Source organism: Sander vitreus, chromosome 6, assembly GCF_031162955.1.
Source record: "Sander vitreus isolate 19-12246 chromosome 6, sanVit1, whole genome shotgun sequence".
In the NCBI taxonomy this organism is placed as follows: Eukaryota; Metazoa; Chordata; class Actinopteri; order Perciformes; family Percidae; genus Sander; species Sander vitreus.
This window is the reverse complement of record NC_135860.1, coordinates 27,977,387-27,991,591: the sequence shown is the minus strand read 5'-3', so window position 1 is coordinate 27,991,591 and position 14,205 is coordinate 27,977,387. Positions and strand designations below refer to the sequence as shown.

At 40.8% G+C, this 14,205-nt stretch overlaps 1 protein-coding gene across 1 annotated transcript in view; it reads right to left on the bottom strand.

The window, feature by feature from the left end:
- tsnare1 (T-SNARE Domain Containing 1) overlaps positions 1-14,205 on the bottom strand; it is a 196,696-nt gene that overhangs the window by 147,571 nt on the left and 34,920 nt on the right. The window contains exon 2 of the mRNA XM_078251935.1: positions 1,231-1,352. Coding sequence (XP_078108061.1) covers positions 1,231-1,315 — 85 coding nt within the window. The 5' untranslated portion in view covers positions 1,316-1,352. The remainder of the gene's footprint in view (positions 1-1,230; positions 1,353-14,205) is intronic.

Genomic DNA, 14,205 nt, shown 5'->3' with positions numbered 1-14,205 from the left:
TATCTGTACTCTCCCTCAATCGTGATTTACACATTCTCTAGCATGAAGGGTGATTTCGATATTTTTCAAACTGGACCCTGTATTCCTACTAAATTTTGCAAATGCAGAGCATGTCAGGCAAATACCTGTTGTGAACAGTTACTTAACAAAAATAGCCTCAGACTGTACTACTGTCAACAAAAACAAGATGTACAAGAACGAGATTCAAGTGCAGTCATCACCCTTTTAGAATTGTTACTAATGTTATAAGAAAGTACCAACATTTTTTTACTTTAAAATTACAGCTGGTAACACTGTTCTTATTGTTACGGTGTAGATGTCATCAGTGAGGTGGGAGCTACGGGTAGCATTTTATTCTGATATCCTGCCAAATCCTTGGTCAGTGGCTCTCAGCGTCGTCGTATGTATTTGTATAGTCACAGCGTGTACAAATAACAAGGTCACATGAGACACAGCCATCTTCTAACCGTATATAAACTGGGAACTATATTCTCAGAAAAGCGAAGCACTGCTACTCTCTGCTCGGGGCTTCTCAGGTGCTGCAAAGCATATCACTCCGCCCAAGTAGCAGAAGTAGCAGTGCTTCGCCTTTCTGAGAATATAGTTCCCAGTTTATATACGGTTAGAAGATGGCTGTGTCTCATGTGTCCTTGTTATTTGTACACGCTGTGACTATACAAATCACAACATGTAAATAGGAAAATGTTGGCGTTATTTTGTCACTTATTCGGAGCAGTAGGCTAGTTGGAACTGGTTACCTTCAGGATCCGTGCTAGGCTAAGCTACCAGTGGAGCCGTCGGACAGAGTTACGACACGCACGGAGATGAGAAGGGTATGTATGGACTTGTCTAACTCTGGGGGTTACGGTGAATAAGCTAAAGTCCCAATAAGTCAGCATGTTCCTTTAAAGAAACTAAATATATGTGTCCAAATCGTTCTGTTACAGAAAAAGAGCAGTTGCAGATATAATTAAAACCCCTAAACTGCCATGACATAATTCTCCCTCACAAGCGATGTAAACCTTACACCACAAGTCAATGCACTGTAGAGGGTGGTAAAGAAATCATCTTAGCAATTGTCTTATTTTTTTTTATAGTAATTAGGCCAGTGTCTTAAATTTAAAGTGATGACCTTTGATTGTTGTAAAATGCTGCACATGCTGCATTTTAAAAGGCATCATAAAATGACATTTTCATGAAATCATAAAGGAATCAATATTTTTTCCTTACCTACTGGCTGGTAGCCCTGCCTCGTAGGACCTCCAAATGGGTTGCGACTGCCAAAAGAGCCCCCGTCAATGGACCCATACGACATTCTGCCTGATGGTTGGTAACGTGTCAGCTGTACGTGCCTAGGGAAGGAACAATAACAAGAATCCAATCAACAAAACTATTCATTTCCACTTTGCTCCGTCTTAAAATTAATGCACTCACAGCACTGACAGTAAGTTGATTGATTGATTGATATCATAACTTAAGTTAAGAAAGTAAGTGTGATTTGTACAATGTCTTTGTAGACATAATCCCTGTAGAGATAACATTACTAGAGGAGGGCTGGTCCACTTCTTACCAATCGCAGCATGCCAAAGTTGATGTATGTAAAATCTTTATCACCCACATTCTATCGCTTAAATCTGGGTGAAGCTTGAATTTCTAGCTAAAGATATTTTAGGAGGAGCCACCACAACTTTTATTCTGTGAAAAACAAGCAAACATGCCACAAAATATACTTCTCTTTAAGCCTCTAAAACAATGACTGTACCAAGAGACATAGCACATAAACCTTAAGCCAGTGTATCAACTTTTGAAAAATAGATATAATAATATTTCAGTAGACTTCAATTCAATCCAGGGTTGTTTGAGTTAGCATCTATTAGGTAGTAAGGTGCTGACACACAAAGCTCTGTTGCGATCCATCGACAGCGTCAGACTTTTTTCAGAATGGGCGTTGGCCATGTCGGTGAGACGGATCACTCTGATTGGCTGTTCAGCTTAAGCGAAGTGCACAGAAGAAAAACAGTAGTGAGGAAAGTAACCAAATGACTGAAGTCAAGAGGGCACTAGTCTGGAACAACGCCAATTCATTTAACTGATAATTGCCATGCCTAAAAAAAACTTTGGTTTCTGGAAACGAAAAGAAAAGAATTTGAGCTAGCCCTCTATACGCTGGAAATTTGGATCGGGCAACAAGGCAGGCCTTCTTGTTTTTTTCGGGGAATGATTGTAAAGATTTACAAAGAATACGTTTAGGGCATTTCCTCTCTAACTGGGACGTTTTGGGACTGATTGGCAGGGATTTGCTATGGACGAAGTACACCCGGAGATACCCTGGTAAGAGCCAATGAGGTTTAACCATGTATCCAACTGATTTAAATAGCTCATGTTGCAGAATTGTGTCAACAGTTAACTTCAATTAATATTGTATGTAGCGTCTTCCTTTGCGGGGTGCAAATATTCCACCAAAACAAGTTCCTTCCCGAGACTATTCTGCAGAGCCACCGCCTCTGCGTCCAGAGCTTAGCGCCGTCCAAGATGATTGTGATTGGTCAACTGTGAACAAATCATTGTGAACGAATGCAAACAACCCGAAGCATTTTTCTCCTATCCCAGAATGTATCTGTGCTGTAGCCAGCCTTACTCCACAGCGCTGTGGAGATAGAGCTGGCAATGCAAGACTAAGAGGGCACACATCGTAGGCTCTTCTCTATTTTCAACTTCATCTCATCTGACAAATCTAATACACGATAGGGGCTGTCAAAACTGGCCAAAATGCAGTTTAAATGTTCCTTCGGTTAAAACTATTGGAATATTTATAAGATTTTTGCACATTATATCCATGAGAGGGCAAACATGCAAGGTACATAATTACTTGTATACTATTTATTTTAACATAAACATGTCTTTTAAAAGATCTACATGCCTACACATAACAAAATTAACTAATACAATAATGTCTTATAGTAAAACTTATTTTAAAGACTACCAATTGACTCAATTAGTTAGACAAATACATTTGTAATTTGGCCTAGCAAGTGCAACAAAACTAACAGGAGAGTGAGGGAGATGTCGAACAAGCCCAGTCTGTACACACACACACACACACACACACACACACACACACACACACACACACACACACACACACACAGCCCAGAGAATAGGTCTAATCTGCCAAAAGAAGGGAAATCACATGTGTGGGTGTACCATTGGGTGTGCAGGACCTATTATATGCAGCTGATATGATAGTGGTGTATCTGTAAGCTGAGTCATCTTTTACCTGCCTGTTTCTGGGGCCCTGTTTTGGTTTTTGGTTGAACTAATTCAAGCTAACATCCTGTTATCAGGTTAAAAGAATCCTATTTCTTCTCATCAAGCTAATTTAGTCCTTTGAAAGCCAGGGTGCATTTTGACTTCTTGGCGTAACTTTATTTTACTTTATTTATACGATGTAACTGGATGCATCCTGTGTAGACACTGATGGTCTGAAACTGCTGCTCTGATAACATGCTACATGCGCCACCCATTCTGTGTAGACATTGCTACAGGGGCATAAACTTCTAGTCATTTTAAAGGGTTGAGCATGACTAGGGCGGAATTAGACATGTTGAATGTATTAGGAGCAATGTCAAAGTCTTACAATCTAACATATAGTTGTAGTTCTGCGAAGGCACTGTTATGTACTCGATGTGTGCGTTGATGACACGTTTCTGTTGTCTCGCACTTGTCTTGGACTCGTTGGCATTTGGACTCTGACTTTCGATCCGCCAAATATTCTAGTTGGTCTCAACCGAGTCCGGCTCTACATGCTTTTTTTCATATTGATGAAGTGCGCTTGTTCAGAAAACAGATATTGGTTTAATTCATAATCCATCTAGAACAGGCATTGACATTGGTCACCTGGTATATGCCTGGCTGCGTCAATCATCAGGCATCAATCATTTTCATTCTAAAACACAGACATAATCTCAGTGAGCACTTTGTACTATGGGTTCTTCAAGACAAGTGATAAATTAAAGAATGGGAACATGTCCATGTTTTTAGTGACACCTGTGTTGCTTGTTATTTGTTACATTTACCATCTGCAGTCTAGAATGTTCTTGTTACACCAGAATAAAAAGACTCAACATCTAAAATGTGAAGTTGCACTTCAGCTTTAAGTGACTTAAGTGAAATTGGTATACTTAAAGTAAATAATATGGCCCAATTTGTTCCTACAGTGTTGCTCTTGCTTTTTGATTATTAAAAAAGCAAAATGATCATCTTAAAATAGAAGATATACTGCCTCTCACATCACATAAATTATGAACAGGTAGATAAGTGGTATGGAAGAGGATTTTTTTTTTCTGTCTCAGTCTTGGCTGTCTCTCATTTGGACATGGTCTTGACTCAGTCTCGACTAGTCCTGGTCTTGGATTTGTCTTGGACTCGACAAAGGTGGACTTGACTATAGCCTTGGTTGGAGGCATCAAGCATGCAGGAGCTAAAGAAACCAGTAACCATATTTCGGAGTCATCCTCTTTAGGATGTTAACCCACAACCCACTTACACGAGGAGAGGCAAGGAGGATACAGAACACCCATCTGAATACTGCCGAAAAGGTCAAATCATCATGTGAACATGTGTTTTACCCGCGGCCAGAGACACACAGATGAAACTCTCATCAACAAACCGCTCTCATATGTAAGTGGTCAAGTGGCCAATGCTGTTTCCCAACCGTGAAAGACAAGCATTCAGACAAGCAGGAGAATGTGATTACACTCCAGAGTCATTGTGCAGCCCAATGTTGTGGTGAAGCCAGTGAATCCGGCCCATAGGACTGGCATGATGGGTAAGAAGCGGGACAGAGGAGCAGCCAGAGATTCAGCATCCACCCATTACGTGGGGGGACAGATTCACTGGGCCACAAGAAGGTTTAATCCGATTAATTTTTCTAGAGAGGAGAGACTAATTACTTTTGGCAGTCCATAAACAATCTTCCCTCTGCTTAAATTCAAGCCCAGTGACCGCGCCTCACAACCTTCTGAAGTGTGGACACGCACCGCTGCCATCTGCATACAAGACGCACACCCATGGATGCACAAGTCTGCACGCAGACACACACACACACACACACACACACACACACTTGGATAACCTTACCCTTCACCACTGTGGTAGAATTATAAATGTCCCTGGTTGTTCACTTAGGTCATTTAAGGGTGATGAAACATAACAAACATAAAAAAGTATACTGCTGTCCCACTACTCATGCACATGATGGCATCATCCCTGCTGATGTCATCAGAGCTTGCCCTGCCCCATCATCAGCATTAGCGGGTAGATCCCAAATCGGATCTGCTAGAATGGTCGGCGTGGTTAGGTTTAGGCATGAAGAGTGGGTATTGGTTAGGGTAAGAATACCAGAGTCTGCCAATCAGAGGCAGAATGATATACTTGTCTAGCGGATCCGATCGGACGTGTATCGTGGCCCGCCTTGTTTACCCTGGTATTCTTACCCTAGTCTATATCCACGACGTTCCACTTCCGGGATTGCTCCGGTGTTGCAGGAAATTCCGCCAGATGCTTTTTTGCCGATGTCCGTTTCCTTCTGCTTTCTTTGTGAAGCAAATTTTTGAACTGTGTCAAAATAGTAGCCTAGCCCCAAGAGACCGTAGATTGTAGTGATTTTAGAACAGCTAAGGGGCGTTGTTAGGCACGACGCGAAGCCGAGTGAAGTGTAAAATAAATTAATAAATGGCGGCATGCGATTAATGAGATTAAAAAAAGACAGCCCTAATTTAAATACCTGAATGCTTGCTTGTTTTTTTTACATGGTGAAGTGTTGTAAGATTTGCACAATAAATAAACAATAAAATAGACAAGTGTGCTAGACCAAAAGGTCTGCTGGGAGTCACTGCTCTAGTCTTAACTGACCTGACGAGCCAGACAGTTTGTCACACAGAACCATCTGAGAAGCAGTCATTGGACTTTCAAAAAAATACCTGGCAGATGATTGGATAATATATAAAAAAGGTAATTTGGACAGCACTCCAATACATATTTTGTATTGCCACACAGACATTAAGGGCAAGACACCCTTCTTCAGCATGTTTCTCAGAAAATCTCAAGCAATCCTACACAGATGGTGTTAATTATAATACCCATAACTAGCACATCAACGACATCTGCAGCCACAACCTTCCCAGACAAAATAAGGTCAGAATGACAAGAAAAATATGGTGGAAGTGGAAAAAGTTTTTCATTAATAAGCATGAATGAAATACAAACTTTTTGAAATGAAAAGACAGGGAAATCATCAATGCAGCAGAAACAAGCAAATAAAATCTAGTGATTGGATGAACCATGTGTCTATCATGTCCGCCATTTTTGTTTTGAGCGAGCAATCGCGGCCGTCACACACCACTGAAAAAGGCCATGCCAGTTTTTCCCTCGCCAACATTTTGCCTAACTTTGGATTATGTTTTAGCTACCTTCCCGACAAGCTACACAACATGGCTGGTAGCAGTGGATTCTTTAGATCGTATAAGTTCATATGTTATTAGAGATGGTCCAATACAATTTTTTGATTCCCGATACCGATACCTGAACTTGCATATTGGCCGATACCGAGTACTGATCCAATACCAGTGTACCATGAATTTTATTATGATTTAACAGCTTTATACTACTATCCCTGTATGGATGAGATATGATTTATGTATTTGTAGTTAGGTTAAACTCTTTGTGAAACATGAACAAACACAAACAATGACCGCCATAGATCTTTCTTTTATTATCCAATTTGACAGTGAGTCATGACCAAAAGAACATAAATAAACTACTTTAACGTAGATGTTCTTCTGGGCTAAATTACGTGGTATTGAATAGGTGCATAAACTCCAGTACTTTCCGATACCGATTCCAGCATTTTCTGTATAGGAGACTTTTTTTGATACTGGTATCGGAATATCTCTATATGTTACCAATATCTCCAAATCTGTGCTTGCTACAGCCCCTAAAAGGCAAAAAGACGGCCAGCCGTCAGAATGGAGTTGAAGCTTAAATTTTACAGCACACCAAAAAAAAAAAAATTAAATGCCACTGTTGGATGGAGACAGTCCTCACTTTTAAAGGAAAAAAGGCCCTTACACTGGTAAACAGAGTATAAGCAAGGTGGAGCGGTGCGCACCCCTGTGTGACAGAACGCTCGTGAATACAGGCCTGGCAGAGTAAAGTGACTGAAACCACAGCTACTCCGCACCCCCACTGGTTTTCATTCAGTCCCCCACTCCTTTCACAGCTGTCATTATCAGCAACACAGGGCTTAGCTTAGCCAGAGCAGGCAGCTGAGCAGAAATAAGCCTATAGCCTGGACTCAAATGCTGCAGTTATCACAAACAAGCAAGGGCACAACCTGTGGCGGTACTGCGTGTGAGCGTGTGTGTGTGCGCGCGCATGTGTTTGTGGGTGGTGTCGACTAATATGTATTTTGTGAAGGCTGAATTCAATATTTCTAGACAGAATTAACCATTAATTTTGTCGTTATTCAATACTAAAATATTTAAACATGTTCTCGTCAAAACAAGTCCAAATATGAGGTGTTTACATTATAGAGAAAACCTCTAAAACTGCTTTAAGTCTAATTAAATCTCCCCTTCAAAACAAAAGAGATTCTAGATTCTAGCCGTTGTGCATACTTTGTGCATTTTTAAAGCACACACCAGCTGTGACACGTAAATACTGTCATTTGACCCGTGTCAGGTAATGACCGTAGCACCAAGACTCAACATGTCATACAACTGGTCAGTGGTGGAATGTAACTAAGTACATTTACTCAAGTACTGCACTTAAGTACAAATGTGCGAGGTACTTGAACTTTACTTTAGTCTTTTCTTTTCATGCCACTTTCTACTTCTACTCTGCTACATTTCAGAGAGAAATATTGTACTTTTTACTCCACTACATTCATCTGTTACAGCTTTAGTTACTAGTTACTTTACACATTAAGCTTTCTGCACACAAAACACATGTAGTTTATATAATCTGATGTTTTATTCTAAATTAAACTAGCCAACAATATAACATCCTACAAGTCCAGCTGAAATGATTAGACCATTAAACACACAACTGTTTGGATCCTTTACACTTTCTACAATGGGAGGAGAGTTCTTTACTTTTAATACATTTTCCTGATGATACTTTTACTTAAGTAGCATTTTCAATGCAGAACTTTTACTTGTAAGAGAGTATTTTTAACAGTGTGGTATTAGTACTTTTACTTAAGTAAAGGATCTGAATACTTCTTCCAGTACTGCTAATGGTTAAGGTTCAGTAGTACAAGCATTGTGCAACATGACCCCACGCAAATTGCAACAGACTGACTCATTAAATCTTCCTCTATAACAGGTGTGGGCAACCTTTTTGACATCAAGGGCCATATCAGTTTTTATAACTTGTTTTGCAGCCCGCACTGCCGCAGAGCTGAGCACACACAGACACTTCTACTTACCTAGGGGTAAGACCACAACAAAAGAGGGAGTCGAGAGGTTGGATTTTAACTAAAATGTAGATTTATTAACCAAATTAAATTAACCAAACAAACAAAGAGTGTGAGATGGGACCAAGGCAGTTGTCAGTAATGCATGGATACTGTATGTTTACAATGTGTCCGAGTGCTGTGTTGCAAAGTAAGAATGGCCGTCTCAAGGGAAGAGGAAGCAGCCCTTTTATTTGGACACCTGCACACAGGTGCAGCTCATCAGCTCATTAGCTCCTGAGGCCCCCTGACACACCTGTAGACAAGACAGACAGAAAACGAGCAGAAGGCCGTCACACTATTGTTATGTGCTCCGTTTACATGTGGCCGGCTATTTTTGTAAACTTACATTTCAACCTCTCTGTTTTCAAAAATAACATCGTGCACAGCTGTCAGTTTTCAGAAAAGTGTTTATATGTACCCGTGTGTGTGTGTATATATATGCCGTCAATAGCATGCCAAACCTGTAGGTGGCAGTGTAACGAGAAGCTTAAGCCCACGTTAGCCAATCAGAATCCCGAAAATAGCAACAACAACAACGAATCACTTCCTCTCTTTTCCTCACTTCCTCGGCTGCCTTAACCTCCGTTTGTCTTGGCAAACGTGCAAAGAAAGTTTTCCGAAATCTCCACTCTGGCCGGACTTTTTAGAAAGAATCGTTTTCAGAGGCGAATTCTCCGTTTACATGTAAACGAAGGGAAATGTCTCCGTTTTTCAAAATAACCATGTACGTGTAAACGGGGTAATGGTTATATTAAATGTGTTTTTTTTGTTAATGCCTCTAATGCTGACGTTGAAAGTAAAGCAGTAATTTACCTTGATCTTCTGTAGCCTAGCTGCATCTCACGCCTGCATGCGCCTGCTCTCTAGTGAGATGGCTGGAACTGCTTCTCTTTCACTAGGCTTCTGATGTTGGATGGCGATGATGATGATGCTACTTGCATTTGATTTTCCAGGTTTTGGTCTGTCAGTCTTGAGCGGAACCGAGATTTTGCAAGAGTGAGTTTTGAGAAGAATTGCTCACAGCAGTAAGTTGTGCCAAACAAGGACGCAAATCTCAGTGCATGTCTCCTGAGACCAGGACATTCTTCAGCACGCACACACAGTTTATAAAACTCAAGCAGAGGGAGGTTGTTGTACTTTGCTTTGAGCTCGTCATTGCTTTGCAGCTCAATGATTTTGTGTTGCAGGTTGTCAGGCGCGTCAGCTGGTTCCACATTAAATGGCGTTGCAAAAATGTTGAGTTCCTTTACCTTACTTTTCATGTCCTGACAACCTCTCACCGAAAGCATGGAGTTTGGCGCACTCAGCTGCATATTCAGATGTTACAGCAGGCTTCTGTTCTTGCAAAGTAGGACAATGCACTTTACCAGTTGCATTTGCCACAGCTTTAATTTAGCTTCAAATGATTTCACATTAGAGACCAGAGTGCTGACTTTCTGGTTGGGACCTTGGAGCTTGACATTCAGCTCAGAAAGGTGTTTGGTAATGTCCACCATAAATGCCAAATCACACAGCCTCTTGCCGTCACTGAGTTCATTAACAGGCTTGCCGTTCATATCCATGAATTGTTTTACTTCTTCCCTCAATTTGTAAAACCGTGCGAGCATTGCTCCACGACTCAGCCATCGAACCTCACAATTGTACACCAGATCTCCATATTCCGACTCAAGCTCACTCAAAAGTTCCTTGAACTGGCGGCTATTCAGCCCTCTACTTTTGATAAAACTGATCGTGGAAACGACGGTCAACATTACTTTACTGAGATTCAGGGAACGTGCGCACAAATTCTCTTGATGTATGATACAGCGGCATACAATTAACTCACTCGGATCAAGATTTTGACGGCTCAATTCTCTTCGGATAAATGGCGACCATGGCTGGGGCTCCATCCGTCGCAAGGTTACTTAACTTTTCAAATGGAAGTTCAAACTGGTTCATAGCTGACGTAACTTGCCCAAACAAATCCTCACCTTTAGTAGTGCCATGCATGGCTTGCAGTGAAAGCAAGTCCTCCGTTGTATCGAACTCCAAAGTAATCCCACGCACAAAAATGGCTAATTGGGCAGTATTTGTAATGTCTGTTGATTGATCACAGGCTAGAGAAAAAACCCAAAATGCTGTGTTGTGTCCTTCAGTGTTTTTTCAATATCCACTGCCATATCTGCAATCCGATTGGCGACAGTTCTCTGCGATAAACTCAAGCTTTGGAACAATTTCACTTTGTCAGATGCAAGCAGTTCTGCTGTAGCAACAAGGCACTCCTTCACAAATTACCCATCCGAATGAGGTTTCAGCTCCTTGGCGATTAGCTCACTCACCACATAACTTGCATGTACAACGTTATATCTGTCCCAATTCGGTCTGGTGAAAGCTGCCTGTTGGGCACCCAAACTTCACCGAAGTGTGTTTATTTTAACTCGGCGTACCTGCCCTTGCAACCCACTTAGCCTAGCATGTTTAGTACTCTTATGACTTTCCAGGTTGGCCTTTTTCAGTACAGCGAGTGACTCTCCACACACAAGGCAAACTGGCTTGCCCCTCACTTCAATGAAGAAGTATTCTTCGGTCCATATTTCCTGGAAAACACGACATTCGTTATCCACCTCTCTCTTCTTGACGGATGCCATGCTAGCCGTCAGCGCAGCGGTTAGATTTAGAAGTCTGTGACACTGCGTGATGTGTTTAACGTTCCTGTTTACGGCGTAAACGGTCACGTCAGGGCAGCGTAAACTTTACACTGCCCTGACGTGACCCTCAACATTTGAAACGAAAAGGAAATTAAATAATTTTTCTCCTTTATTTCGGACAAAAGTAATCGCCTATACTTGTAATTTGTTAACTTATTTTTTTTAGGATTATTTGAAAACATTTTTTTCTTGAGCTGCTTTTTTTTTTTGCCAAATGGCCTTTGCCTCCACCGGCCGGATCAAAGTCTTTGCTGGCCGGATCCGTTGGGCCGGACGTTCCCCGCCTCAGCTCTATAACATATAAAAAGTCCTAAGAGATCCAAGTGGTTGAAAGTACTGAAAAATACTGAAGTTCGGTGATGCCACAATTTCCTATTGAAGCCCATGTTAAATGAAAAATAGGGTCCAAGCTGAAAAATACCAAAACAGCTTTATTTATGCCAATTAACACATATTTAATAAGATAATATCTCATTTGCATACTTCTAGTGAAGGCTACCGTAGCTGTAATACGTACTTTGAACTGTGTGGCACGAGAGAGTTGATTGCGATATATGATCTCAACGCTAGATGGGAGAAGTTCCCACACATTGAACCTTTAATGAATATTCAATATTTTCCAAAAATAAGAATACAATTTTCAAGTTGTATGAAACTCTAAATGAATGAAAGATATGGAACATTTTAATGTTTGAATGCAGACTGAGAAAGAGAGGCAGACAGGCAGACAGACAGACAGACAGTGGCGGTTTCTCTAGGAGGCCAAAGGAAGCCTGGCCTCCCTATAAAAATATAAAACATAATTTAACATATAAAATAAGTTAAATTTTCTTTTATATTTTCAACCGTAGGAATTACAAATTTACGGTTGTGTCTTTTACTGATTTTGCAATTTCCCTTATCAAAACATTCCATTATCATTTTCTTCTATAGCTGTTAGAGCGAAACAGCACCCCTCTGCCACTGTGTGCGTGGTGCAGTCCTGTCCTGTCTGTGCTCTGTGTAGTGGCCAGTAAAATGCTACCAACGCTCAAAGGAGGCCAGCTTTTCCTGGCATCCCTTAGAGAAAAAAATAAACATTTTCAGCCAATCAGATTGAGGCTAGGTTTGACCGAGCTTGACATTGAATGGTTAATTCATCATAAAAAAAACAAACCATTGGACTCACACAGTGACTGTCTGTCCCGCCGCGGCCTTTGTAGATAATGTGTGTTGTTGTAAAACAATGCTATCTATTGTTGCATTGCTATTTTGCAAACAGTTATACAGTATACATTGTTTTATATATATATATATATATATCGTCTGCGGAGCATAATCACTTGTTGTCTTAATTAGGCTACTTCACTTTAAGACCATTCTCTCGTATGCAGCTTGTGTAGCCTACTAGTGCCACCTAGAGCTTAGATCGGGCCCAAAAAAATCAAACCCGACCCTACCTGAGCCCGTGCACGTTGTGTCGACACATTAACTGTAATTATGAGCCCGAGCCCGATTTCAACCAGACAATTTTTTAATACGTGGGCCGTTATAACTGGAGAGGCATAGCTTTCTCCCCACTGAATAAGGCTAATACAGTAATGATTAAAAAAAACACAAACGCTTGATCAAGGGCCCGGCCCAGCCCGGCCAGATCATAGCGGCGGAAAATATCGGCCTGTTCGGGCTCGGGCTCGGGCAGAGAATCTAAACTCTAGTGCCACCTACTGGGCTAGTAGTAGTCTGCTGTAATGCGTCAAACAACCAATTTGTTGTTTATGTTTAATGTTTAGCTTGTATAGATCTGTTGTGCGTGCCTCTTTTAGATCGAACAGAATAGTCGTTTCCTGTTGATTGTTATATTGTTGATTTAGTTTTTCCTACGTGTTGTTGTACAGTATTTGGAGACAGAAAATGAATCGCACCTCGTGTTGTTGTGTAGGCTTAAAATGACTTGTTCCCTACGAATGGGATACAGGGGGCGAATGAAAGCTTTATGAACACTTTGGCTTTTTATTATTTAAATCTCCTTTTTCTGTAATCATATGTCCTCATATTTCATTATTTTATTGTCATACATTTTTTATTTAACCAAATTGAGTAATTATTTTTTTTTTTTTTGTTATTTTATGTCTATTTTTCATTGTAAATTAATTTCTAGTGACCTAGAGGTTTCCCACGGATGTCTGACCTCTCCAGCACACACTCTCTCTTTCCATGTGAAAGACATTAGATTTGTGATGTATTGTTTTCTAGTGTGTGCAAACCAATGAAATCTAATAAAAAAATAGGGAGAAAAGCATTTCGTTTTTACATTTGAGAAGGGACATTTTGCTAAAGTAGGCCAACACATTAATAAAAACAATTTCGAACAGTAATTTTAGCATTTGATTAATCTATTGTACATTTTGTAACCCCATCCACCATCTTTTCCTAAACCTAACTGTCCTGTTCTTGAGCTGCATGTCACTTAAACGTACGTCCCGACCCAGGGACTCAAAAAGTACCGCCAAGAGTCCTGACCAAGCGCGTCTAAATATGACTCTAAAGGAGACTTATTGCGTCAGTAACAACCAGCACCTGACCAAGCGCTGCTTTTTGACGCGATGGGAGTGAGAATGTGTTGGCACTTCAACTGTAATTATCACCACAATCACTGCCTCTAAACAAAAACCTTCACAACCACACATCCAGCGAGCATATTGTATATTTACCAACCTTGCTGAATTTAAAATCGTATCACTATGGTACTTGCACTAGTGATTCCTTGGCCCTAAATATTACATTAGTTAGGACAGAACTGGGCAAAACTGCATTCTAGTGTTATGCTCCATATATTGGCGCTTTTCCATTACGTGGTACCTGCTCGACTCGCCTCTACTCGCCTTTTTTGGTTTTCCATTACGAAAAAAAGTACCTGGTACCTGCTAACAGGTACTTTTTTTAGTACCACCTCAGTCGAGGTTCCAAGCGAGCTGAGCCGATACCAAAATGTGACGTGAAAGCGACAGAGGGGGGGTG